This window comes from Phalacrocorax aristotelis, chromosome 3, assembly GCF_949628215.1.
Source record: "Phalacrocorax aristotelis chromosome 3, bGulAri2.1, whole genome shotgun sequence".
Taxonomy (NCBI): Eukaryota; Metazoa; Chordata; class Aves; order Suliformes; family Phalacrocoracidae; genus Phalacrocorax; species Phalacrocorax aristotelis.
Genome location: NC_134278.1, coordinates 8,812,376 through 8,839,903, shown reverse-complemented (window position 1 = coordinate 8,839,903; position 27,528 = coordinate 8,812,376). Strand labels below are relative to the sequence as shown.

Sequence of the window (27,528 nt, the reverse complement as noted above, 5' to 3'; positions counted from 1 at the left end):
AAACTCTTATTAGAAACACCCAGGGACAAAGCCCTGCAGTGAGGGACTGGGGATTAAACATAGAATTTTAGAGTTTTTATTCCCTTTTCCCTAATTATAGATAAGGGGTGCCGTACTTGTAGCCCGGCTTCAGAGACCCTTGAAGGATTTTTATGATCCTGCAGCTGCCAGTGCAGTTTGCTGAAAACCTTCCATTCTCGTAATGGGAGCTGGGATGAGACTGTATTCCTAAACCGGCAGGAAAAAAGTGCTTTGACTTAACAGGTGCCATCCATGTTAAAAGGATGATTTTGAAGATTATTAGCTGGTATGACTAAGATTTATGATGCAATCTGCTTTTTTTCTCTTCTTTAGTACAGATAAGGGGGTTTATTATTGTTAGTAGAAATACCTCTTAAAATAAACCACATGAAGCAGTTTCAAGGATTTGATAAAAATGAATATAAAGTTGAAGCTCCCAGCTTATCTTTAACTCAAGTGATTTTCATGGGGTTATAACTCTTCTGGCATGGGATAAGGGAGTAGGAGTGTGATTTTTATCCTCGCTCTACAATAGAAGGGAAAAACAGATTTTGTATTCCGTTCATTAGCACGTTACTGCTCAGGTTCGCATCTGCATGGGAGAGTTGACAGAGATTGCAGGTAGGTGGGAGTGAATTGGGAATTTGCATGGATGGCTCATTTTCAGGTTGCAGTCAGTGTTGCCTAAATACCACATTCTACAAGTAGTTTTAGGGAGTCTTTCCTACCAAAGATATGCTCAGAAGAGCTGGAGAAGCCTAAGGATGGGGGAAGCTTCAAAGAACTCCCCCCATGATGCTTTTTGCCCTCAAACATCTGGGTTTCGGGCTTCCAGTCCTGCCTGCTGAGTCACCTCCATCTCTCCTACTTTCTGCTCTCTTCTTACATCCTAAGACTGCCATGTCTTGATCTGTTGATCAAGAAGTCGTAGGCAGCATCAGCTGGAAATTTTGATAATACGGTGGGTTTTTATGTCTGTTTTGGCAAGTGCATGTGTGCCCATCCCAGGCAGAATGGAAGTGAATGACGCTGAATTTGCACAAGAACAGTAAGATATGCTATTGTTTTTTTCTTGATTTACCTGTTGGTTTGGGGTTTTTTTTGAGGGTGGGGGTGGGGGTGTGTGTGTGCTCTTATTCTAGGTTTCAAAGGCAAACAAGTCATTTTGCATGATTCTTCTGCACTTGATTTTGGGGGTGTTCATTTTGCTGTTGCTTAATTATTTTCACTCACAACCTTGTATTCTGAAATTATTTTGTAAACAGCACCTAGTGTGATCAGATTATGAGTTAGGATTAACTAAAAGCTAAAAATTTTAGGATTCCTTTTTCTGATTAAAGAAAAGGTACCGGTGACTCAGAAAACATTTTTTAGAAGTATCATTGCCAGATATTAAAGGAATAGTTCATGATTTGTATGTTTAAGGTTTGGGGTTTTTTCCTTCAATTAATAACTAAGTTAATTTTTTAAGTGAAGCCTTTTAAATTTGTGGGGCTTTCTGGGGATTTAGGGGATATTTGTCGAGTGCTGGAGTATTTATATATATACACACCATTTGTGCAACCCAGATTTTAAATGCTATTGACTTGGGCAATTAAATTAGTTTGTTAGCTTCACTTCTTTGCTGAGTAAGATGCGTTTGCAGGTTGTACAGCTGAGTGTGATCTGTGTCCCCAACAATGCTGGGGAATGCTGCGTTCGCAAAAATCTTATTTTGGCTTTTGACTTCTTGTAGCCTGAAAACTTAACCTGGAGTCTAGTGACATTGGTTTGACCAACACTGTTCATACTTGGCAATGCATTTCTTATTTAGTAGGGGATTTTGTCTCATATCCTGAGTGTTCAGCGTACTGCTGTTCCAAGATTTGTGAAAAGCAAATGAGTTGTGTTCCCAAGGAGCAAAAGATTTTGCATTTGTAGAATAGTGTGGGGATCATTCCTCAGCATTCAAATGCTGGTTGAGAAAGAAGGGATCATTACTAAAACAGAGTTTGTGTTTTCCATTGGTCTCCCTAGGGCGCACGGGTCCCTCCACAAGCAGGTTCTTGGATGCAGGGATTCCCATCTTCGCAGAGCTCTGGGACCTTATTAAAAGCGAAGCATCAGGACCTGGCTCTGCCTGCTTTCTCAAAAGCCTTTTATGCCTCTTAGCCAGGTGATGGGATGCCTTGGATGAAACTTCCAGTTGTTTGGTTGAAAGCTTAAATGCCGGGTATCATCCAGTGGTTGCCTAGAAGCTGCGTGCAGTTCTGCATTCTCCCTGTAGTTCGTGCGGGAGGTGTATGTGACATCCCTCAAGCAGGCCACTTTTCAGCAGCTGAATGCTGAGACTTTCATTCTCACTTCCTTCATGTTTATTAAAAATGACTAGAAAGAAGTTCAGAACTTTTGTATCTGATATGTGTTACATCTGTTATGATGTCAGACAACTAAGAAAAAAGTCAGTGACTAATGAGTCTTAATTGTAACAAAACATCAAATCATTGTCACTTCTGCTGCAGTAAATGGCGTTCATTAAATTAATCCACTCCATTACAGAAGTATTTTGCAGAGAATACCATGACCCTACTGTTTCTGTAACAGTAATAAGCTGAACATATCACTGTGGCACTATTAGGTATATTAGAAAGCACTTTGAAGCATGGCTGCATGACCTGAAGCAACATCAGCAGGTCTCAGGTAGCATGTTTGAAAAACTAAACTACCTTAATTAGAGACGGGACTAAAGCAGACCCCAGATGTGAGCATTCCTGTAGCTTAGCACTGCAGGAAATAAAAAGCTGGATCAAGAACCTCTTTGGCTCCATTTGTAGAGCTGCACAAGCCAAAACAAAGCTTAGACCTTGAACTGGGAATGGGGAAATTCTGAAGTCTGGACACTGCTCCTTTTTCTTCACTCCTATGATCCCCTTTTAATGTCAGATCTAAATCCACCATGCTGTCTCTCCCCTTTCCCCCCCAGTATCGGAAACAGAGAACTGCATTGCGCCCCAATGCTTTTTTTACAACACTGCCATCAAAAATTTCTGGCAGGAGTTGCTTTGACTTTTAACAGCGTTCTATTTCATACCATATGTGTACATACACCAAATGATGATATACCGTGTTTGTAACTAGGGAATGGCCTGCTTTATTAAACATCCCCCTTGCCAACAGTAAAAATGAACAGCCACAGTAAACACAGACGTAGGGAGGGAAGAATAGTCCGAGCTGTGTCGCAGCACATTGTACCTAAGGAGGAAAACGTCAACCTTTAATTGGCTCTGAATGCAGCCCACCTACTTAGCAAAATAGGCTGCCAAAAGCAAATTGCCCCGGTGCTCCATGTGCCGCGCTGCCTTCCCATTGAATTCAGTCAAACGGGAGGCTTTTGCCTTCATTTTCCAAACTCTCCATGAGTTGGCAAAAAGCTGTCTTGGGGAGAGCCTCTCTGTCTAAAATAAAAACCTCCTGAGGATGCGATCCCTCCTTCACCTCCTCTGCCAGTAGTGCCACTCCAGTTCTCAAAATCTGAAGACGACTGCAGGGGGGAAAGGGGCATATTTGTTTTGGGAGGAGGGGATTTTTTTTTTTTGTCTGGGAAAACACATTTTGGCCCAGGAAGAATAAGCAAAATGACAATCTGTCTTGCAGCTCTTAAGCTACTAAGCACAACATTCAGTGCTTATATGTTGTTGCATTGCCAGCAGTGGGTATGAAGAGGCAATGCAGAAAAGAAATTAATGTATGAAATCCTTAAAATGATTCTATTCAGAGCCGATACTTTGTTTTTACTTACAAAATCATAGTCACTGGGTTTGGCCCAACTTTTGCACCTGGGCACTGGGTTGTGGCAAGGATGCTCCTGGAACAAACTGTACTGTGGGATTTAACTCCATGGATTCCATCGCAGATAGAAATGGTTGGTCGACTGGGAGATTTTCCTGCTGGCTGCTGAAATTTTCCCTCCTATGCTAATAAATTAATTGTCCAAAACTGAAGTATCCTGTGAGAGGTTAGCAGTAGATAGCTGAATTGGGAGAGAAAGGGGTTGTTGGTTCTCTTAAAGGTTTCTGCTAAATACCTTATTTAAGAGGGAACTAATTTTTCCCCTGGTTTTTGGATAAAACTATGCTTAGAAGCTTAACAAATTATAAGTTTGTCACTTCCATTTCATCACCACTGAACTACCACCTGCTTCTTCACCTCTATTTTCTCCTCTCTACATCCGAGAATAGGATACGAATCCTCTGTGTCTTTTTAATGGTGTCAGCTTGCCAAACTATTGGTACATCAGGTCACTCTTCCTCACCTAATGATTTCATTTAGGGATTTTAAGATGGAAAAAGAAAGGTCAAAAAGATAAGAGCAGCCAAGTAAAGGAAACATAGTTTTGCAAACCGCCTGTTTAGGTTAGTCTTGTTTGGGGACAAGGGAAGGTCTTGGATGAATTCTTACTTTGACATCAAGCAATGAGGGAAAGGGACCTGGACAGGGGCACATGGTGGAAGGAGAGGTGGTGAGTAGAAATGTGAGACAAAATGGAGACGTGGTAAGGACAGAGGAAATAAGTTGATTGAAAGAATGATCAACACTGGGGGGGAACACTAGGAAAGGCTGCAAGGGGGCTTCCTCCATGCCACAGAGTCCCAGTATTAAGCTGCATCAGAGGCTTGTCTGTTGTTGCCCTTTCTCCCTCCCCATCCTCCTCTAAGCTAACTCGGCACCTCCTTCAATGAGCTTCCGTCGAGCCTTTCCCATCACCCCGAGACCGCACTGCTGCCAGGGCGAGGAGCCCTGAGCTCCCCCAGGTTGTGATATTGGAGAGGTGGAGGAATGGGCTTGGTACCTTTGAAATGGCTTCTATGGCAAGTGAATAAGATAGCCAAGTTTTCTTGGCTGCTTCAGAGAGCCAGTGGTTCAAGATTAAAAAACAGACAGTAACAGCAAGCTGTGTTCTGTACATTCCTGAAAAGGGCTTTAATTCAGTGTTATTAGATATTTCCACAGTTGTGACAACTCCATAGTTGTATTTCTCATTTAAAAAAACCATAGTGACTTCATGAATAGGGTTTGACTCCCCCTCCCCAAGGAATTTAATCTTGGCCATTTTGCTAAGTATATTAAACTCCATGGGGAAATTGTTGTTTCTTTTTCCTTCCATATGCACGTTACTAATACAACATGACTTGTGTAGACTTTACTGTAACCTGTACTTTAGCTGGTCAATGTACTTTATAACAGAAAAGTTACATATTATAATGACATAGCTTTCATAATATGCGTGTGTTGCCTCCACTCTGCTGTTTTATGGCAGTGCTACAAAATATTTTACCAGCATCTGTGTAGATCCTATAATCTTAAAAATGAAATGGGGGAAAAAAAATAAAAGCACCTCCATCTGACCAGGAAGGCAGAAGCATGTACCTCGTGCAGTAGCGGAGCAGGCGAGTGCCTGAGGAAGGTAATGGCACGCTTGCTAAATTGCAGTGGCTTCAGTCCCAAAGAGTGGTGGCAGCAGAAACACCAGTGTCCTCCCTCGTGGGCTTTGGCTGAGGTGTGGGCTTTGGCCCAGTCTGCCCAAAAGCTCTGTTAACAGAGCGGTAGAGGCATGGTGCTAAATTGGTGTGTCCTTGGTTGTTTTTTTAATCTCTCTCCAGTGAGCTCCAGCGCTCTGTTGAGCCGAGCCCAGAGTCACACAGGGCATCTCAGGAGAGCAGAGGATTATACCCACTCCTTGCCTTCAGTCTGCAGCTGGAGTTAAAAAAGAGACAGTACTACCCGAAAGAGAGCTCTAGCCCCAGTTCTGTGCTGAACATAGCCATGCTGGGCACGTCAGCATCCAGCTGCTGGTGTGGAAACCTCTGAGTCCAGCAGATTTCTGTAATGCCCCATGCTTGAATTATACAGGGAACCAAAGCTGGAAACCAGATCCCTCGGCAGGACGAGCCACGCTGTGTTACCCCCCATCGGCACTCAGCTAAGAGCATCCGTGTGTGTTGGAGGGGCTCATGACATGACACCACAGGATTTGGGCAGTGGTTGCCTCATTTGGGAATTTCCAGTGTTCCTGCAGTGATAAATGTCCAAATGATGTTCCCATTGGCTTATATAACAGCAGAATGTTGGGCACCTAAAGAGCTTTATTAGGAAAAAATGTGGTTACCTGCAGATTCTGAGGTACATAAGCCGTGAAGGGTTTTGTACATGTTTAAATTGGATATAGTGTTTGAGCTATGCTCTCACTACCTGGGGGCTGCTTCTAGCTTTGGTCCATATTCTCTCTGTCCTCAGTGTGTCAGCTGGAGAGGAGGGATAACAGCAGTTCTGGACCTCAGAAGATTTTGTCACAGTTAAACAGGTATCAAATGTGTTTTGGCATCCTGGCTTGTATCAGGAATAGTGTGGCCAGCAGGAGCAGGCAGGTGACAGTGCCCCTGTACTGGGCACTGGTGGGGCCGCACCTCGAGTACTGTGTGCAGTTTCGGGCCCCTCAGGACAAGAAGGACATTGAGGTGCTGGAGCGTGTCCAGAGAAGGGCAACGAAGTTGGTGAAGGGTCTGGAGAACAAGTCTTATGAGGAGCGGCTGAGGGAGCTGGGGTTGTTTAGTCTGGAGAAGGGGAGGCTGAGGGGAGCCCTTATTGTTCTCTACAGCTACCCGAAAGGAGGTTGTAGTGAGGTGGGGGTCGGTCTCTTCTCCCTAGTAACAAGCGATAGGATGAGAGGAAACGGCCTCAAGCTGTGCCAGGGGAAGTTTAGGTTGGACATTAGGAAAGGGTTGTCAGACATTGGAACAGGCTGCCCAGGGAGGTGGTGGAGTCTCCATCCCTGGAGGTATTTAAAAGAAGGGTAGACATGGTGCCTGAGGATATGGTTTAGTGTTAGACTTGGCAGATGTAGGTTAGCGGTTGGACTCGATGATCTTAAGGGTCTTTTCCAACCTTAATGATTCTATGATTCTATGATTCTGTGATATGGTGGCACTGGAGCAGTGTAAGCAGTAAGACAGAATCCAAAGGCACAGAGGAGGAAATTGTGCAATATGCAGATATATTTTTTTGTTTATCTTTGGCTCCTATCTGTGCCATGTTTCTCTTAAACTCCTAAGTGTGTTTTTACACTGTTGATTTTGCACATACTGTTGATCTTAAATGGACGCGAGCGTAATGCCAGGAGCACGTCTCTCCTGTGAGCGGTACTGCAGGCTCCTGTGCCGCTTCCCGCGTGTCGTAGCAAGGGATGCTGTAGTGTTGGCTGTCAGTGGATACGGCACTCCTGTCATAGTATCTAGGGCTGAGTTTGGCTTTTCATTCAGCCAACAGATGACGTTTCCAAAAAGAAACTTGTACAAAACGGGGAGTCTCTGGGAGATAATTAGGTGGTTGTATAAATAATGAGTGAGGGCCAGATACTATCTGCTAGGTCTGTAGTTGGATCCGTGGAGAGAAGAGATGAGCTTTCTTCAGGGGCAGGAGAGTTCTCTCAGCTCAATTAAATGGACGTATAGTACCAGCCTGACACTGAGCATTTGTTCCCGCAGAAGCCTGTTAAAGGGAAATACAGTTAATGTTGCATACAGTCTGTGTTTAGACCTCCCGCTTGGATTATGAAAAATGTTAAAGCTAAAAAAAACCCCACTCATTATTTGGGTTTCGAAACCTGACTGGCTCCTGAACGCTCCCTGCAGCATGGCGCACCTTTTCCACTGGCCGATTAGCTTCTTGTTATCTCACTGCAAATGCCTGGCTTCAGCATTCCTGCACTTTATTTTAAAAGGCTTTTGCTATGTGCAATTGAATATACTGTAATCTTCTTATCAAATACTAAAGCTCTTTAGTGATACCATTTTGAAACGTACTTCAGTTTTTAAATTGCAAATTCTTCTCTGGCTGGAAGGTCTCTGTTCTTAGTTTAGGCAGTGGTTGAGAATATATATATGTGTGTGTGTGTATGTGGCTGTATATAAATGCTTGAGAAACATACTGTCCTGTTTTCTGATAATGTACATTTGTGGGTTTCCCTCTAGAACACTGGAAGGAGAAGACATGGATTACAAAGCTGGTAGCTGCCCTCCTGGATCATTTTGGGGTGCTTTTCCTGTGGTTTTTTGGGTCGCATTTAGAACCTCCAAAGGGGCAGATAAATTCTCCCTGAACAAGAGCAAGGTTTTTCATTATTAGTTTTATTATTTAAGTGAAGAACAAGGCTGGTCTAGTTTTGAGTACAGAACTGAAAATCTGAGCTCATATATTCTGGTCTCACATCCGTCAGTAACTTGTGATGTGACTTGAAACAAAATCACTTAACCTATGAGTCTGTTTCCCTACCTGTAAAGTGGGGTTGAGAGTAAGAGGGATGCCATGTGCATTAAATATTTAATGTTTGTAAAGTGCTTTGAAGACGAAGACTGCCACATAAATGCTTATCATTGTATTAAAATACAAGGAACTGGATAACCTTGTGGAGGAAAATTTCACTAGAAACTTTGGGAATGAAGACCAAAGCGGGAGAAGAAAAGGCAGCTCGCAAAATTGTGTATTAGGAATTTTGAATGAAATGCACTGGAGTGAGTCTGTCTCTAAAAAATTAGCAGAGGCAGTCTTCGGGACCATTGAAAATAACCTTTAGAAAATCATAGGATTCAGTAGATAGGCGAAGTTGGACTTTTCTGCTAATAAAGAAAAAAAGGAAACTTCTAAACAAATTACTCCGTTTAGCCTGGCCGCGGTAATCAAGCGTGTAATGGGGCCATTATGTGAATGCTGAGAAATAAGACATCTAGTTATAGACAGGCATTATTTCGAAGTGTATGTCTAATCCATCCTTAGTGGATGTTATTACTTACCTAAAAGATCAAGGAAATGCAATGGATACATACTTTATTCAGGAAAGCAATTGGTAGAGCACTCCATCTGTGAAGATCATTCCAAGCAGCTCATACACTTATGTCAGCTTCAAAATTTTTTACAAGTGGATAGGCAAAAATACAGTGATACAATGCATGGAGCAAAATTTTGTAAGAAACTGGGAATAAAGCACGTGTCTTCAAAGCAAGTAATAAAGCAAAAACCCAGCCTTCATAATAGTGTAGGAGGTCTTCCCCATGGTGTCTTTCATAAATACACTAAAGTATTGCAGATACAGAAGTATTCAGTCCTTTCTGTCCCTCCTCCCTGCTACTACAGAGGATGACCGTGTGAACTGTCTTGGGAGATTCTGGAAGAAAAAAAAAAAATCTGTTTTTTTTTTGCTACAGGTTTTTGCTCGCTGTGGTGGGTTGGCCGTGGCCAGTGTCCAGACCCCCGCCCAAACACTCAGTCCCTCTCCTCTATAGGACAGGAAGAGAAAATAAGATGAAAAAGCTCATGGGGCAAGATAAGGTCAGGGAGATCTCTTACCGAGTACAGTCACGGGCAGAACAGAATCAACTCAGGGAAAATTAGTTTATTGCCAATTAAAATAGAATTGGATGGTGAGAGACAAAGAGAAGAGTTAAAAGAACTTCCCCAAGGCCCTCTCTTCCCAGGCTCAACTCCACTCCTTCATTCCCAGCTCCTCCACCTCCCCCTATTCTCATCCAATGGGAGGATGAGGAACGGGGGTGGCCGTCGGTCCATGACGGCTCCTCTCTGCCACTCCTTCCTCCTCATGCTTCTTCCCTGCTCCAGCATAGGTCCCCACCAAGGGATACAGCCCTCCATGAGCTGCTCCAGGAGGGTCCCTCTCGCGGGCTCCAGTCCTTCAGGGTAAGCCTGTTGCAGCATGGGTCTTCCACAGCCACAGCTCCTGCCAGGAGCCTGCTCCAGCATGGGCTCCTCTCCATCAGGAGAGCACCGTGACGTCCTCCGTGGGCTGCAGTGTGGGTATCTGCTCCCACTGTGGCCCTCGCCACAGGCTGCAGGGCAATCCCTGCTCCGGCCCCAGGAGCACCCCCTCCTCCCTCTCTGACCTCTATGTCAGCAGGGCTGTTCCTCACGCATATCTCACTGTCCCTGCAGTGGTTTTGCCCCTTCTTAGAAATGTTTCACAGAAGCACCAGCGGTTTGGCCGACGGGCTCAGCTGTGCCCTGCGGCGGGGCCGTCACGGAACCGCTGTGAGCGGCACAGGGCAGCCCCGGCCCCCTCCCGCAGGCACCACCCTGCAGCCTCCACACTTCAGATGAACTGCTGGGAAAAAAGGTGTTGATGAGAAAAGCATGTTAGTTCGTTGCAATAATCAAAAATTTTACTTTTTTAATTTTTTTCTGAGTAGGAACTGTTCAGGTATTTATGGGCAAGCTTAGACAAATATTATAATTTTATGTGTGACTTAACTTAGTCCTGATTTCTGTCAGACAGGCAGGTTGCTGGATGAAGAGGGAGGGCTGTGCTGCTCCCAGAGTCAGAGCAGAGCGATCGTAACAGCCTCCTGTGCTTTTTGGCCTTAAAAATCTATAAATCCGTAAGACTAACAGGAATGGTGCAGTGAGTCATCCACACGGCAATCAAGGTGTCACAGCAAATCAAAAGTTTCCACTGCTTCTTTGAGAAGGGGATTCAGAGAAAATGTTGACGGTAATTAAAAGAATTGCTCATACAAGGCTGCGAAACTCCGGTGTGCCTCATAAGAAATGTGTCTTACCTCAAAACTATTCATGGCTCCATCTTGGGTGGTATGTGCCTGCACCCAGAGCTGTGGAGCAGGACATGGCTTCCCAAAATGCGGGGAGCTGCTGGTGCCGCTGCACAGGGCTAAATTTTGCATTCGATGCCTTTCTCCGCTGTTTGGAGCAGTGACTTTATTCTCTCCCGTGCCATCATCTGCGAGGATTATTTACTGGCAGTGTAGTACCTTTGCCTGATCTTCCCTTGCCTGCTTCTGTGATGCCCAAGAATTGCTTAAATGATGGTAACTCACAGTGTCAGCTTTTGACCACTGTTTTTGCTTTCTCAAAGAGCCTGAATTTCTGGCTAAACTGAGTAGATAAGCTACAACTACATTGTTGCTGTTACGTAGGATATATGCTTCTCTTAAGAGCTGTAAGGTTTACGTGTGAGGAATAACTCTGCTCAAAGTGATGGCTCTGTAATATATTCATTTATGTCTCCTTGCCATGTTTTAAATCTCTGTGAAAACAAACTCCTTAGTAAGTTTCGTAGCAGTAATAAAATAATTTGCTTCAGTGTCTTGCTATTAGATGTCACAACATACTTTTGGTTTTCTTCCTCATGTTTATGGGGAAATGGCAATGTGAGGAAAGATTAATCAATCAGGAAAATGATCTGTTATTTCCCTTCTCTTCATCTATCCAAAAAAACCTGATGGGCTGCGATGCGAAGTGTCTCTAAGCAATGCATATAATGTATGCGATTACTGCATGCTCAGCAGCCAAATGCAAACATTACAGAGTAGAAACACAAGGTTTATCTAAAAATAAACAAAAAGGAAACAGAAATCTGTACTTCAGATTCTACACACAAGCTGTTCAAACAGTCAGATCTTAATAGTAGATTTAAGCGTGTCAACAGCAATGGCCTTGTTTTTTTTGCATGGTTAAAACTTGTCAGCAAATTCAGTCTTTTGAGTGATAAAAACAGTAAAAGACTTACAACAGACTGTCCTTGGTGTGTTGCAAAAAATAAAAAAACCTTACAGGAACAACAAGTATCTGTTGACCTGGGGTCAGCGTGGGAATCTCAGGTCACTGTTGTAGGATGAGAAGTTCTTGAGGAAAGAGCAAAATCCATTAAATCATTGCATTGCTTAACCATGCAGCGAAAGGTCAGAGGGAACAGACCTCTTCAGATTATATTTAGTAACTATGAAGATTTTGCTTGTAGTCGTCACTTTGCACCGCAGAGTATTTTGCTCGCGCTCGCCCTTCTCCCTTCTCCTCCTGTGAAAAATTTCCTCCGATCTAATCTGAAAGTAATCACATGCTCCTGAGCAATTTTTCCATTTTCCAGCAAACCAGACAAAATTATTCTAAAAGGAAAATTCTTTTGCTCTACATATGTTTAGGGACAGATGGGCAAAGCCAGATCCATTTTGGAGGATGCAGGGATGGGACAGTAGCAAATCAGTATGTGTTACGTCCAAATATTGAACTATCCTCTGGTGCACTCCTGTAAATTGAAGTGACTGTTGTTGCTGTTAAGGTTGGCTTTACACATATTTTTTGCTGGTGTTGACATCTACTGGATAAATTTGCTACTGGCAGGAGGAATACACTCTGTTTCAAAGAACAGGAGAGTGCTATCCCCATCCTCTCGAGAAGCTCACATTGCACAGCTCTGTCTTGCAGAGTCATATACTCTCGCTGCTCCCTCTTTTGCTGTTTTCTTTTTGTTGTGTTCTGTTTCCGAAATTGTCCTGTGAACAAAAATTGAATTTAAAGATAGTAACTTGCAAGCACATTTGGGCAGCAGACTGATGAAACGGCTGCAGTCTGTCTTTCATTGACTTGAATTTTTCTGTTTCGCCCAGGGCAGTAAAGGAAAATTAGTTTATTAGTTTCACTTCGGTCACTGGTGAATATCACCCCCCCTCACAAAAATAACACTTTAATTCTGCTTGATTTGAAATAATTGACCGATCAGGAATGAGGCATGTGAAGGGAGCTACCAGGACTGAATTACACTGTAGGCCTGGAAGATCAATTGTTTGGGAGGAGAGCTGAGACACTGCAGCCTTATATTACACCTGCCTGTTTATTACACTTGGCCTGAGGGGAAGGCAATGCACCATTCTGATCTGTTGCCTCGGAGAAGTACGGATGTAAAATGAATGCAAAATAAGGGAACAGCAAGTTATTTTTTTTACGTTAATACATTTTATATTGATATTGAGGGCATTTGAGTAAACTGAGCTTCTAGTTTATAGATGAGCATATGTGTTTTTCCTTCTTTCTATGCCAATATTCTTTGCTAAATGCAGTTTAATTTTTTTCTTTTTTGGTTTCTCAGTAATACTTGTACTGATTGACTGGTAGCAGTAGCACAAATACTTAGTAAAATTAGTCCCACTGGAAGATTACTCAGATGCTACAGCTCTTCTTCTTACTCCTCCTTCCTCCGCTCTTTCTGCCTGCTTTAATGATTTCATTTTAAGAAAAACGACCTGAGGCACAGCAGGAAGGAAAAAAAAAAAGTCACAAGAAAAAAAGCAACTGACGGACTTAGGCTTTGGCAAATCCATGGAACAGAAGTGAGGCCAGATGTTTGCTATACAGGCATTTGGCATGTATGTAAGAATCTCGCTACAAGACTGCATATAGAGTTTTTGACAGCTTTGGCTGAACGAAAATGAATGATTGCTATTCAGGATAAAATGCAAACATTTTGGCCAGTGCTTGCAAATCTAGGAGTTTTAAAGTTGTATTCTTAACTAAATTCTTGGTGTTCTTAAATCCCTATTTAAGTAGGTGCTTACCAAATAAGATTCAATTTCTTTCTGTAATTTTTAAAGGTTTTACATCGCCTAACATATCTTGAGAGGGATATGGTGAGTGGTCCATGGTTTTGAGAAATGGGCTGATTCTTATTTGATCATGTTATTTCTAAAGCAGCTAATTAAAAGCTTCAGACCTCTGGCCTAGAAAAGGTAGGTTGCTGATTTACTGCATTGAGCAAACAGTCTTCATTCGACAGTTGAAAAGATAAAACATGAGTCACTGGTGGCAATTTTAAGTGAGGGTGGTGGAAGAAGTGATAACAGGAATAGCTTTTAAGAGGCACAAGAGCGAGCTTAGACACAGTTAACTTTGATACTGGAGGTGGTATTAATTCATTAGGGTGGTGGCATTGTCCCTCTAATTCTTAAAGCATCACTTTTCAAAACAAAACAAATATAGCAAGGGGATTCTTATTCTCTTGAACCAACCAAAAATAAAATCAATCCATTTTAAGAAGCATGGTTAGGCCAGAGGTGACGAGCTGTGTCTGCAGGCGGACAGATAATGTGGGCTCTGGCCAACTTCAGCGACGTGCACCAGGAAGGGAACGCTGAGGTTTGAAAGCCCTGAGTGTCTGCCAGGTGAGCTAGAAGTCTGATATTTCCAGCCAGGAAAAGAGGCATCTGGTACTGGTGTACTGGTACTGGTGGTACTGGTGCCATGAAGCAAACAAATATCTTGAGGAAATATGCAGAGAAACTCCCCGCTCCAGGCTGTTCACAACCTCTGAAGGTGCGGCAAGAATAGATGTGGCTCCTTAAATGAAGAGTGAGGTAGCTTTCGAGGGTATGTGAGAGGAGGTTAACAACAGTCCTGCGTTTAGGGCACCAGAAATTTGGGAAACTGGAGTTACTTCCCTCGGTGCAGGGATCTTGCATAGTGTCTGGAAATTCAGTTCCTTATTGCAGAATTGGGATAACTGCACTTCCCTGCCTCAGAAAGTAGCGCAAAGTGAATCATGTTAAAACCTTGAAGGCACTTGGATGCATGTTGATATGGTCTGTGCTAGTCTAATGTTCAGTAGATTTAATGTTTCTTGGTTTTTTTTTCTGAGGCATTTTGCATCTAATAATCTCATAAGCTCTTTTTATATACCAGATGTTTAGTGCCTGTTCCGTGCTGTAAGTGTACATGTGGTCTTCATTTGGGGGAGTGATATATGTCTCCTTTTAAAAAAATGTCAGAAAACTCTGTGTGTTCAGAGGGCATCAGTCCTGGAAGAGAAAATTTACTACTTCCCCTGGTGCTAGCTGAAGCTTTTTAAATATGAACAGTGACAAGGGTCGGATGACCCAAAAATACCCTCGAAGAGGGAAATTCAAAGTACAGTTTCTTTATTATACAGTTTTGCAGTAATATGAGTGATCCAGGGAGCTTTTCCTGTAAAATAAGCTGCATTTAACCCTTTCATTGGCAGAGAGCTTTCTCCTCTAATAGTTTTGACTGATTGATCAGTCTTCCCCAAGGGCTGGAAAATTGAGAATGGCAGTAAATCAAAGGAAATTTCTCCTGCCATGTCCAAATGTAATTTGAAGACCTAGTCCCCTCCTCCTCCCTGCCACAAGAAACCAGCCCCAAAAGAGCCAAGATCCTGTTAATTAAATTTTGTGAGATTTAATTTGTGACATTTGGCAACACTGACAGTAGCTTATTCTACAATTCTGCTTTATTAACTATGAAGTCTTAGGCGAGATTAGGTATGTCAGGTGCTGGCAACCCCTTAATGCATTTTGAGAAGATGGCCCATTTCCCCAGAAGAAATCCGGTCGTGCCCCTGCCTTCCCTCCTCTACCTCGCCCAGGCGGGCGTCTTTGGACCCCGGCCACCAGCTGATGTTCAGCCAGCCCCTGTGCCGGGAGCCGGCGTGCTGGCCACCGGCTCTGCCGCGTGAATCTTCCTGCACAAACCCTCCACGAACTGGCCTTTAACGTAGCAGCTTTTGGCATTTGGTTTTCTTTAGTTTGCTTTTCATGCTAATGAGATAATTTAATTAGGGAAGTCAGTGTTTTGGGCAGTGTTTTGCAAGCAGGAGTGTTACAGAGTAACGTCATGTTTTTCTCTCTCAACGTTTTTAGCAAGGCTGGGTTCCAGGTGGTGTCGGCTACCTGGGACCCTGTAGAGACACCTGAGAAAGTTATTATGCCTTTGTGTAAAGTTCTGGTGGATTTTCATTTAGAAAACTGCTTGCAAAATTCCAGTCATGTTGCTGCAGAAGGACCTTGGAAAGCCCAAGAATCTGCAGTAAATGGCAGCTAGAATTGATTTTTGGGGATGGAGGGTAGAGAGGGTCGACTTCTGCTCTGAACTTTTCAGGGGGTGTTTGCAACAAGCCAAGAGGGAGAACCATATCAAGCGGGAGGTCTTTCCAATAAAAACCTGAAGACAGAGGAACGGAGTTAGGAATTTTCTCCAGATCTATCCCAAACCAGTATATTTTGACATATTTTCTGTCAGTTTACAATTGACAGTAAGTGCATCTGAGGATGTGGATCAAGGCCTTTCAAAATAGTCCAAGACGCTTGGATGATGGGGGGCTTCCCCAGAAGGAAACCCCTGTGCCTGATGTAAAACCCAATAACTTTGTGTATGTCCAGATTTGGCATGGAGCGGGGTTCAAGGAGGGACTGGTCATCATCTTGTGTTCCAACATGTGCTGGAACGTGTGGGTGTGTGAGCAGCAGGGCCACAGATGCCACTGGACCTCTGTGAATTTTTCTCACCCTACCAGTGCTCATGATCAGTGAATTGCAGGATGTGTTATCTACTCCACTCAGGTTGTAAAGGAATTAGCATTTGAAAGCAAATAGCGAAATATAGAAAGTGATCACACCAAAGATAAATATCTAAGAAGCTTAGTAATAAAAAATAGACATACAGATATTTTAGTAACCCCGTATTTAGGAAGATCATATTCTCCCAACTTGGAGAGAAAGAAGCCAGACTCGTAAGGTAATGGTTCACTCCCATTGTGGCTGGTTTGGTTGTGGTTTTTTTTTTCAGTTGGATGGTCTAATTTGCCTTTTTACTTATCTAAAGAGAAGATTTCCATATCCATTTTAAGTACTCAGAAATAGTAGGTGTACACATTTTTCTACCGTATTTTGAGACAGAGAAGCAAAAGTCTCATTTGTGCTTCTTGCATAGTGAACTCTATCCTGAGAAGACACTGTTGTGTTGCTGCTCTGATTTTTTTTTTTTTTGTATGTCCCAAAGCATTGCCTCCTCCAGCATATATTTGGAAAATTAAATCCTATATAATCTCTTAAATCTACTGCTCCTTTATGACTTACAGGGTTAGGCTTTGGGCTGTTTTTTCTTTTTTTTTTTTTTTTTTTTTGAAGATCTGATTGTAGCAAAGCAGCTCAAGTCTCTCTGCCTTGTCTTGGATTTTACAAGAGCTTTACAACTGTTTACAAGACTAAATCATGGGTTTACAAAAGTAGACCTTGCTTGATAATGAAGTTGTTTCCTTGCCCCTCAAATATTTCTGGGTCTTATCTTTCTACACAGCTGCTTGTAGTTCAGCTTTACAGAATCTCTTGATTGGATTCCTACTGCCTTTGTCTGACAAAGAAGTCTTTCAATGAAGTCACCCAAATGGAAAAAAAGAAGTTAAGTAAAAATTGTGAAAATGGATTAGTCAGATCCATGTAGGCTTATAACAGTGATTCCATATGTGTCTAAGAAAGTCTTTGTAGGTTATAAATAATGTTGAGCTCAAATAAAACGTTTTGTGTGTTACGCTTCTGAAGTGAAGGTAGCTCTTGAAGCTGCCAGGTCTATAGGTACCCTATTTTATTTGTAAGATTGTCTTAAAGCCACGTTTACATGTGTGTAATATGTGTGCATGCATGGCCTTACTATTGAGTTATATCCAGAATTTGTGATAACGTTGTTATATTTCAGTGTGATTTTGGTGCCGTATGCAAAAATTATGTCTTCAGTCCTCTGCCTCAGGAAGAGGTTGGTGTGCTGGTATGCTCTGACAAAACTGCAACCGGTAACATTTTCCCTGCAGCGTATATCTGAAATCATTCCAGCTTAGGTACTTAGACATCTTCTTCTTTATCAGATACAGTTCTTCATGCTGGATCTGATTACAGCAAATCTCTCTCTTCTTCCTCATCTTTTTTACGTGTGGATCTTATAAAATACTTAGGCTTAACATGCACTTACCTGCTTTTGAAGCTCTCTAATAGGCTATTTTATCAATGCTTCCCTTCATCCAGTCTGAAAACATGTAAGGCTATTTAGCTGCTTATTTTAATGTTTCAGACTCCTCCTTTCTTCTTTTCTTCCATTTCCCTAATGGCCGTGTATCTACTTCCATTGCTCTGTCTCCCAACCTCTCTTGCCTATCATATTTCTCTAATGTTACTATTTAAACGGTAAATTTAGAAACATGTGCTTACCCAGGAAAAATTTAAATTAAAAGGTTGACCTTTATTTTTTAAGTCACTTAATGAAGTTGACTAATAGTCTAAGAAATCTGATTCTCTAGCTTCAGACTGGCTGAAAGCCTGTTTTTCCTTATATTTATATCTGTGAGGACAGGCATTTTAAGGAGACCTTGGCTAGATAAGCGTGGAGAGCAGGGAAAAAGCTGCTCTAAGGCTCGAGCCGGACTGTCATTTAGAGGAACATGAATAGGAAACATTTTTTCTGCAGAACAGTGAGTGTTTTGGGCTTGGGGGAAGAAGGGCTGTGTTTAACTGTATCGAGCATAAAATGAAATGTTAATCACTTAAGTTTAATAAATCTGCAGCAATGATCTGTTTGAACCTGGTAAGAGGCCTGTAGTTAGCATGCTGCTATCTCAAACGCCTCTGGTCTTTCTCGTGCCTCTGTGTATGTGTGTGGAGGCTGTGGGAACAAGGAACAAATGAGCTTGCATTAAGAGATGTGAAAACTGAGTACCGGGAGGAAGGTGGTTTTAAACTAAGACGGTGGGAGGATTTCCAAATGGCCGAAGTGTTTTGGGTAAATTTGGAGGCTGGATGTAGTCATCTGTGTAGGTGCCCCACATTTTAGTCCCGAAGGCGCTCACATTTTGCAGAAAAACTTTCTCAAATTTTATTGTTGAGCAAGCTGTTTATATGAGACATTTCTAAAACTCCTGGTCGTAGAAAAAGTTATTTTCTCTAGCAGGGGTACTCTCACATTTTACTTTCCCTCAAGAGTGCTAGATGTAAAGTCATTTCTTTTTATGGTCTTTCTCACCTGCTGCATTGCATATTTTGGCCTTGGAGGGCTAGGAGAGATACCTGTCACATTCCTCAGGAGGGCATTCAGTGTTGTTTCATTACTCTGTTGCTCTTCCCTGTTCTACCCTCCCAAGCCCATCTTGCTGTGAAAGTAAATTGTGGAGGGGAGGGTCGGGGGCATGTATAAGGCTCATGCCTCACCCCAGAGTACTTTGCATAACCCTTGCCTGAAACCCAGAGGGCTGTCTATGTCTTGGCATGATTTCTGCAACACATACACAGCGGTGTAGTCTTTGGGGGTTGAGATAGGCATTTTGTTTGCTTTGCCATATCACTAAATCTCATTTCAGATTTGTCATGGGATTTTTGTTTTCCTCTGGTTGCTCGATTCTCTTCTTTAGCTTATAGCCTTTTCCACAGCTCTCCCTTAATACCAATTTGATCTCCTTTTTGCTTTGAATTTTTCAGTTCATCCAGTAGCAACTATGGGTTTCTCTTCTCTTCTCCCTTCCCCCTTCCCTTCCCTTCCCTTCCCTTCCCCCTTCCCTTCCCCCTTCCCTTCCCTTCCCCCTTCCCCTTCCCTTCCCTTCCCTTCCCTTCCCTTCCCTTCCCTCCCTTCCCTCCCTTCCCCTTCCCCTTCCCTTCCCTTCCCTTCCCTCCCCCACCCCTCCCCTCCCCTCCCTCCTCCCCTCCCTCCCTCCCCTTCCCTTCCTCCCCTTCCCTCCCCTTCCCTCCCCTTCCCTTCCCTTCCCTTCCTCCCTTCCCTTCCCTTCCCTTCCCTTCCTCTCCCTTCCCTTCCCTTCCCCTTCCCTTCCCCTTCCCTTCCCTTCCCTTCCCTCCCTCCCTTCCCCTCCCTCTCCCCTCCCCTCCCCTCCGCCTCGCCTCCCCTCCCCTCCCCTCCCCTCCCCTCCCCTCGCCTCCCCTCCCCTCCCCTCCCCTCCCCTCCCCTCGCCTCCCCTCCCTCCCTCCCTCCCCCTCCCCTCCCCTCCCCTCTCCTCTCCCTCTCCTCTCCTCTCCTCCTCTCCTCCTCCTCTCCTCTCCTCTCCTCTCCTCTCCCTCCCTCCCCTCCCCTCCCCTCCCCTCCCCTCCCCTCCCCTCCCCTCCCCTCCCCTCCCCTCTCCTCTCCTCTCCTCTCCTCTCCTCTCCTCTCCTCTCCTCTCCTCTCCTCTCCTCTCCTCTCCTCTCCTCTCCTCTCCTCTCCTCTCCCCTCCCCTCCCCCTCCCCTCCCCTCCCCTCCCCTCCCCCTCCCCTCTCCTCTCCTCTCCTCTCCTCTCCTCTCCTCTCCTCTCCTCTCCTCTCCTCAGTAGGGTGGGGTTTTTTTCCCGTCTAAGAGAGTTTTTGTTACTTTCAGCTGCACAATAAAATCCTTTGATACTATGTGACAAAGAGGAACACAACGTTTCCTTTCTAGTCGAGTGATTACGTCTTGAGTAGAGAGTGGGGGAAGGCCTGTCTCATTGACTTTACCACCTTCACAAGATAGTATGTCAGCTGAATTAGCTGTACAGAGTGACTTTAGCAGTAACAGCATGCAGTATGCCTCCTCATGGACTTCTATTCTGAGATACACAAATCATACTTTCTGTTGCTGGCTCTGCCTACATTGCAGCTTTATGGCTCTGATGCGGGGTGAGTGCATCGGAGATAGCTTTAGCCTTATCTGCTCAAGAACTGACTTCTAGACGTGGCAGCAGGGAGCTTCGTGCTATCTGAATAATCGGCCCCAAAACTGAGGTTGGTAGATCTAGAGTTAGCCGAGGCTGAGCTGGGACGGTGACTTCAGTGCAGACAGCACTGGGACTTCCCCAAGTCTGAAAAATGAGGTAAAAACCTTCTTTCTCTTCCTTAGTGCTGTTTAGAGGGACTTAAAGCTATTTGAGAGAAAAATGTGTGTATATGAATGTTGAGGAAAACTTCCCATAAAAAGGGAAAATATACGAATTATTGGTAAATATTTATATTGGTATTTTGATTGTTCACCTTCTCCCCGTCTCCCCAACAGAAAGGTAGTTTTTTTGTTCATTCTTTCAAAAAGAAAAAATCCCAAAGAATCCATGTATGGAAAATTTTAGCCCAAAATTGGGTATTTTGGAACCGGTAATGGCTGGGTTAGGATGAAAAAGCTCCTACATCTTTGATTACAGTCACTGCTGTCCTGCTTGCTGTTCGTGTGTGGTTTCCACTGGCCTCCGTCACTGCCGTTTCTCAAGATGGTTTATGTTGCCCCGTGTCAAGTTCAGTGCAGAGGAATGTGATGATTGTGCTTGGCTTGGGACACACTTTGTTGAAGTTTTTTTTATGAGTAGAACATACATTTAAAGCATTATTATTATGATTATGATCCTTGACAAAAATAGTCTAGACAAAGCATAAACCCTGGATCCAAAAATATATTTAAAAATTAGCTAGCCTGTTCACAAACCATTTCTTACCTCACCCAGCAGCTATTTATGAGAACATTTTATATAGTTTCTAATTTTAAACAATTAATAGCAAGCACTAGCAGCTGAGTAGTCATTTATTAGATAGTTATCCCCTCCGGTTTTTCTGCACATCTTGTTGCTGCCACATATCTTTGTACCCAGCCAAAAATGACATGTTGAAACAAGCAGTGTATATTTAATGCGATGCATAGGAAAAAATGTGACGTTCAGCCCTGGCTTTTAATTTTTATTGGAAATATCGTGAAATACGGTAGCTGGACAAAGAAGTGAATTTGCTCATGAAGAGTGTTGGGTTTTAAGTAAACTTCTTAATGTGTGGCTTAGTCACAGGCTTTTCTCCTGCTTGTTATTGACGTAATTGCCTGTCAGTCTCATCTGATAGTAGAATTGCTGGGGGCACGGTGTCTTGGATCGTGTGGCAAAAACTGCTGGCTACTGACTTACGTGCATGTGTGCCTCTGCTCTCCGCTGAATTAAATGTCAGATATACTCAAGCGTGCGGGTGGGTGGAGGATATGTGATTTGGTTCTCTCTAGTTGCCTTGTCAAGTAGTACACTAATACAGCTAATGGAGATCCTCGAGCTCGGAAGGAGAGCGGCGGTCGCTTGGCCGCCACCATCCAGACAGTCAAAAGAGATAGCTTCATACAGTGATGGAGACCATGTGGATTTAAAAAGAAACTTTTCCAAAGGCAAGGAATAATAAAAGATATTTTGAAATAGTAGCTTGCAGTTTACGGTCTCCCTTTTTGCCTGGCTTTGCAAAAGGTTTATAAAACAAAAGGAAGGGGGTTTATACCGTAAAATTTCTAACCTTTAAAGACATTGTCTTTAGGTACTGATTTTATTCTGAGATGGTTGCCACTAGAGGAAAAAACTTGCTTTCTTCACCTCTACTGAACCAAAAGTTTCTGTTTTCACTACAGAATCTTCTGCAGCGCTTGTGTCTGGTTTTTGCCGTGTTCGGTGTATCGCTGTCATTTCCACGTGGTCTTCTAGAAAACATGAAATGAGTTTTCTGAATTAAAGTGTCAGATGGCCACAAAAATACAAGAAGAAAGAATCTAAGTAAATGTTAGTGAATCCTCAACCCTCAAATCATCAAGTGAAGTCTTGCATCAAATCCTACCAGAGGAAAAATAGCTGGCTCTGGGTTTAGAGGAATGTTAATTTTGTGCTCGGCATCGGCAGCATTGCTGTTTGGTCCCCGATACGCACGCTCACTGGAGGTGCTCACTCCTGCAGAGAGCCAACGTAACCATCGCAAATGCAGATTCTTGGGAGATCTGGTTCAGTTTTCGTTGAAGATGATGATGGTGGGAGGGATTGTGGGGGGTTTTTAATAGACATTTAGATTATTGAATTTTTCACTGAGGAAGAGTTTTCTTGATCTCAAGCTAGTAGCTCTCTGGTGAACCAGGTGAACCTTTAATTATTTAGTCATAGCAGTTGGGTTTGTTTGCCTTTTTTTTTTTTAATAATTTCTACCAGGTGAATAACTAGCATTGTTGATAGGCGCACTGTTTTATGCCACTTCTAAGTGATACCTCGCTTAAGTAGTTTCTTATCTTTAAAATTCTGGGTGAGTTTGGTTCCAGCTCCCCCCACAGCCGTTATAAGCAGATGTTTTTACTGTCCATTTTTGTAGCTAAGAATTTGTGAAACAAAATTGCTTCAACTGACCTGATGTTATTATTGCAAAGAACTTACTGGATCTTGTGATGCAAATAATATAAATCAGATGCTGCAGTGACCTAGATACTCATTATTTATTTATGGGAATAAATATATTTAGCATTTATGTATACTGTTCTTCAATTCCAAGTGCTGTAAACTTTCACTTACTCTGAACTCTGCTGGGAAAATAGCATTATTGCCACCATTCTGCAGGTTAGGAGACCTTGGCAGAAAGACATAAGTAACTGCTCTAGGCTATGTAACATACAATTATCAGAACTAGGATTAGATGTTGAGCGTCTTGACTCCCAGCATTGTGTTCAGATGTCTTGCTCCTGGCAGATAAAATCTACCAATAACAAAAGACTGAGGAGGTAAGTAACGATAAGGACAGGATGATCACACAAAGCAACTTGGTCATTTGGTCATCTTAGGTATAGGAAGCGTTTTAAGTCTAGCCAGAAGCACGGGAGGAGGCAGGACATGTTGGTCTGCCCTGGAGACCAGCCGCGCTGACGAGAGCTCAGGCATCACAGGGTGAAGCATTGCTATAGGAGCTTCCAGTGAGGAGGTTGAGAAAAAAGGAGGGAAGGGGGCTGCATAAAGCTCTATTTGGCTTTGAAAATAGAGAAGTAATGGATAGGCTTAGCAGGTAGATTTTTCTCCCTCTTATCTTTAGGATTAATATTTGGTCACACGTCAGGTGCAGAAAAAAGCTACAGAAATGATCTGAAGACTACTGAGAAAACTGCAAGACAGAGCTGTTGGAAACATTCTCCTGCTATCAGAAGATCTGAATGTTGATTTTCCTCTAACTTAGCTTTTCATTATTTGTCTGCTGTTGCGTATTGTTCTGCTGGAGAGTTTGGGCAGAAGGTGTTTCCTCAGGTCTGAGGGATTAGTCCCTCCACCGCATGCCTGTAGTTTTCCAAGCTCTCTCATTTGTGTTCTAGGTTAACATTCACTACAACACTGCTCTCTTCCTCCTGACATTTATCTGGGAAAAGGGGAGAAAGAGTTCTCTCCTAAAGCAGAGGACTTGCCCCGATGATTAAGAGTAGAATTGCTGTGCTGGGACCTTATTTCTAACACCTCTTTGGTTTTAATCTTTCAGGCAAGCTCTCAAGTTCCCTTTGAGAAGAAGCTGCCCTCCATCGAAATGTCACGGCACCACAGCCGGTTTGAAAGAGATTATCGGGCCGGGTGGGATCGCCGGGATTGGAGCTCCAACGGCAATCACGTCAGCAGCACCAACTGCAGCAGTGCCGTGAGCACCAACAGCAACAACCGCCCCGGGCTGCTGCCCCTGCCCATCGTCCCCTCCCGGCTCCCCACCCCGGCCACCGCTGCTTGCACCACCGTCAACAGCGATGTGATCACGAGCCTGGTGGCCAACTCGTCTCCAGCTTCAACTACCAAAGTAAGAATTTAGGGTTTTTTCCTGGGTTTGGTGTGTTGAAGAGATGTTAGAGGTGGAGCTTCATCTGTCCCTTTGCAAAATCTTTGTTCATGGTATAGGCAAGAGGAGGAAGAAGACATTTCTATGGACAGCCTAGGTCTTTTTTATTCTTTTGTGTGTTTGGCATACGCCAGAGTAGGTCGTTCTTGCTCCAAGACTGAGGGTTCCCATGCTCCTGAGAGGCCCAAGCAGAGCAAATGCTTCTTTCCTTTCAGCACTGCCTACATTTGGGCTTTCTGTTGCTCTCCCTGGAATGTGTGATTCCCACTTTTCCTTTTGGGAATGCTTTTCTTGTCTGTTGACCAAGGCAGAGCTGTGGTTGACAACAAGTGGATGTGGTTTTCATCCAGAGGGAGTGCAAAGTGACCAAAGGGCATAATTTTGGCTGAATAGTGTTTTTACTTCTCTTTAGTTGGTACTTTCCTGTAAGGTTTTCAAAGCCTCGTTCTTAGTGCAGATTGGAGTGTAACAGTGGGATTGCTATAACCAGGCTCTCTCATTTGTACAGAAATGCGCACTAAGAAGTAAGAAAATGTTAAGCGGCAAAGAATTGAAATCACTAGTAAACCATTGGGCTTTTTTGTTCTAATATATAATTGGAGGGAAGAGGGTGACTTTCCCTTGTTTTTTTAAACTTGTTCTTTTAAAATGTGCAAAGTACAAGTTGTTATTCCAGTGGAAAGTTGGGGTTTCTTTCTGCATGCAAATTCAGGTAGAACAGCTGGGGAGTAGAAAACCCTGGCAAATTGTAAAGGTGACCACAGCATTAGGAAAGTGAGCCAGAAGCACTGCTGGTTTTCTTTTTATGATATGTAACAATTTCTTTCAACTTGGTTTCATTTTAATAACTGAAAGTGCCAAATACAGCAGACGCAGACAGGGGGAAAGGAGACAATAAAGTTATTTAAAGTAAGCCAAGAGCAAGCTGAAATTTTACTGCAGTACCATTATTATATTGATTTTTTTTTTCACACAGTAGAAAAACAAGGTCAGTGCTGCAGAAGGAAACATTAGGCCGAAGTTTACAGAGTGATTGGTTTTAAAAATTTTCTATGGCATCTTCAAATTATTTTCATTTGAAAGAGGCCAATCGGATTCTGATCAAAATTTCGAGTTCTCCAGATGCTATCCACAGATAGATGCATTTCAATCATGCTTTGTCTGGAGAAGATTGAGGCAATTTTGGAGCCAAAGCAGTCATTTCATTTATCATAACCTTTGTTCCTGGGTCTACTTAGCGTCCAACGATTGTCTGGAGCTGATCAGCCCTTCTCCCAGATGTTCAAAACCATTTTGAAGCATAGCAGTGCCAGTAAACCATGTGTTTACTGGGGGAGAGGAGGCAGGAACAGCAAGTTAAATGCCTTTTGATCATATGCTCAATGTGAACTGTCTTCTAAATTACCTTATTAGACAATTTTCTGATGACTTTCATTAGAAAGAATGTTTTGGCATGAATAGATCAAAAGCAGTAAATAGACAAGAATGGAGGTAACATGGGACACTTTTTATTCTGAGAACTGTTAATCAGCTGTGTAATCTCCCATAAAATAAATGTTAAAAATGCATGCAGTCTTTGCCCCAGCCTCTTCTGCTGAGAATCAGCTAAACAGCTCTAAAAGTTCAAAATTGCATGTACTAAAGAGGAAAAAACTTTGGAATAGAAGCGGGGTAGGTAGGATGAACAGAGAGACGTAAGGGTACGGTGCCTAGCAAGCTTCCAACTAATGATGTGGAACGGTGTCAGAAAAAAACATCAGGTGCTCATACATACTTATGTTCGCCCTGCCTGACTCTGTCTCTCTCCTTCACACACAGCAGATTTTCACTTGTGGCTAGCAACGGAACCAGGCAGTGCCTTTCCCTTGTAGAATCCATCTATTGGTTAGGCATAAAAAACTAGATCTGTATAATGAGGAAGTCACAAGTCAGAAGGATGATATGGCTGCTTGGTTTATTTTAAAAAACAGGAATTTGCCGAGTTGCCTTGAGCTGTGGAAAGTTCGCAGTCTACCCTCTGCAGCCTTTTTGTGAGCATGTTTACAGGGTGCCAGCTCGCGGGGGGCAGGTGTCATCTTAAGCTGAATTTCTTATTTCTGTTTTGTGGGCGGGAGCGGGATGTTTGATGCTGCTCTTCTGGAGTCTGAACCTTCCCCAACATTATGGCAGATGTCATTAAACTCAGAGGCAAGGGGGTACCCCACACACGAGGTGACATGGTGAATAAAGGAAGTAATCATGGTGTTATGGAGCAAGAAGATTGAGAACCCGGTTCTCCTTGAGCGATAGTCCAAGGATATGGGTACAGCCAGCAATGTTCCTCCAGGCTGAGGACAGAAAGGACTCTGTCGTACAGTTACCAGTTTTGACTTTAGCGAATCTTCCCGAGCTGGTTTGAAGATCTCAAAGCATAGAGGCCAGCCGTCCACCTCCCTTCGTTTGTGTTCCTACTAATTAATTATTCTCCCAGTTAAAAGTTTGTTTCTTTTTTTTTTTTTGTAAACTGTTTAGTCTGTCTTCAGACTTTTGGTCCTTGGTTCCTCTAGTTGCCTGCTGTTTACCAGTTTTAGTAGCCTGCAAAAAACTGTGTATCTTTTACATCCTCTCCATTCTTCATTTGCCTTTGAAAATACAGCTACCAAAACCGTATGCATCCTTTGAGCAGCAGACTCGCCATTTATCACCTTGCATGGCAATAAAGCTGCTCCCTTCCTCAGTTCCCCTGTCTGCACAGCTAATAATTGCTCCAGACTTCTTTTGCCAAAGTGCTAAGTCAATAGTTATTAAAAATAGGTATACATGCCATCGTCCTCCACTACATGCTGTCAGAGTCATAATCTTGTCAAAGACTGAAATGAAGTCTATTTGACGAGATCTGTCTTCCGGATACCTGTATTGGCAGACATTGCTCATACCCCTCTCCTGCAGCTTCTAATTAACTGAATCCTGAAGTGACAAATTCAAAATGGAGGAAGAATCTTCTTTTCCCTCTCACATGTAACTGGACTGTAAAACTTGCTGTGTTGGTGATGGAACTGGTCAGAGAATTCACAGATAAATGGTTTTAAGGACTGCTAGACTACCTAATCTGGCTGAACCACTTGGTCTTTAAATTATTATGTAAATGTATGTAAGATAAAAGACTTCACCCCGAGTTATGTGCTATGAACAGAAAAAGCATTGGAAGGGAGAGAAAAAATTGATCAAATTAACTGGTTGGAGAGGGGTGAAACCATTTTCACAGGGAAGCTTAAGATATATAACACCAGCTAGGAGGGGGCTGGGTTTGGTGTGTGTTTTTATGCTTCTG

General features: G+C 43.1%; 1 protein-coding gene across 5 annotated transcripts in view; it reads left to right on the top strand.

Moving 5' to 3' along the window:
- KLHL29 (kelch like family member 29) overlaps positions 1 to 27,528 on the top strand; it is a 416,272-nt gene that overhangs the window by 132,618 nt on the left and 256,126 nt on the right. For all 5 annotated transcript variants that reach the window (XM_075086712.1, XM_075086713.1, XM_075086708.1 and 2 more), the window contains exon 3: positions 23,874 to 24,179. In XM_075086712.1, coding sequence (XP_074942813.1) covers positions 23,919 to 24,179 — 261 coding nt within the window. In that variant the 5' untranslated portion in view covers positions 23,874 to 23,918. The remainder of the gene's footprint in view (positions 1 to 23,873; positions 24,180 to 27,528) is intronic.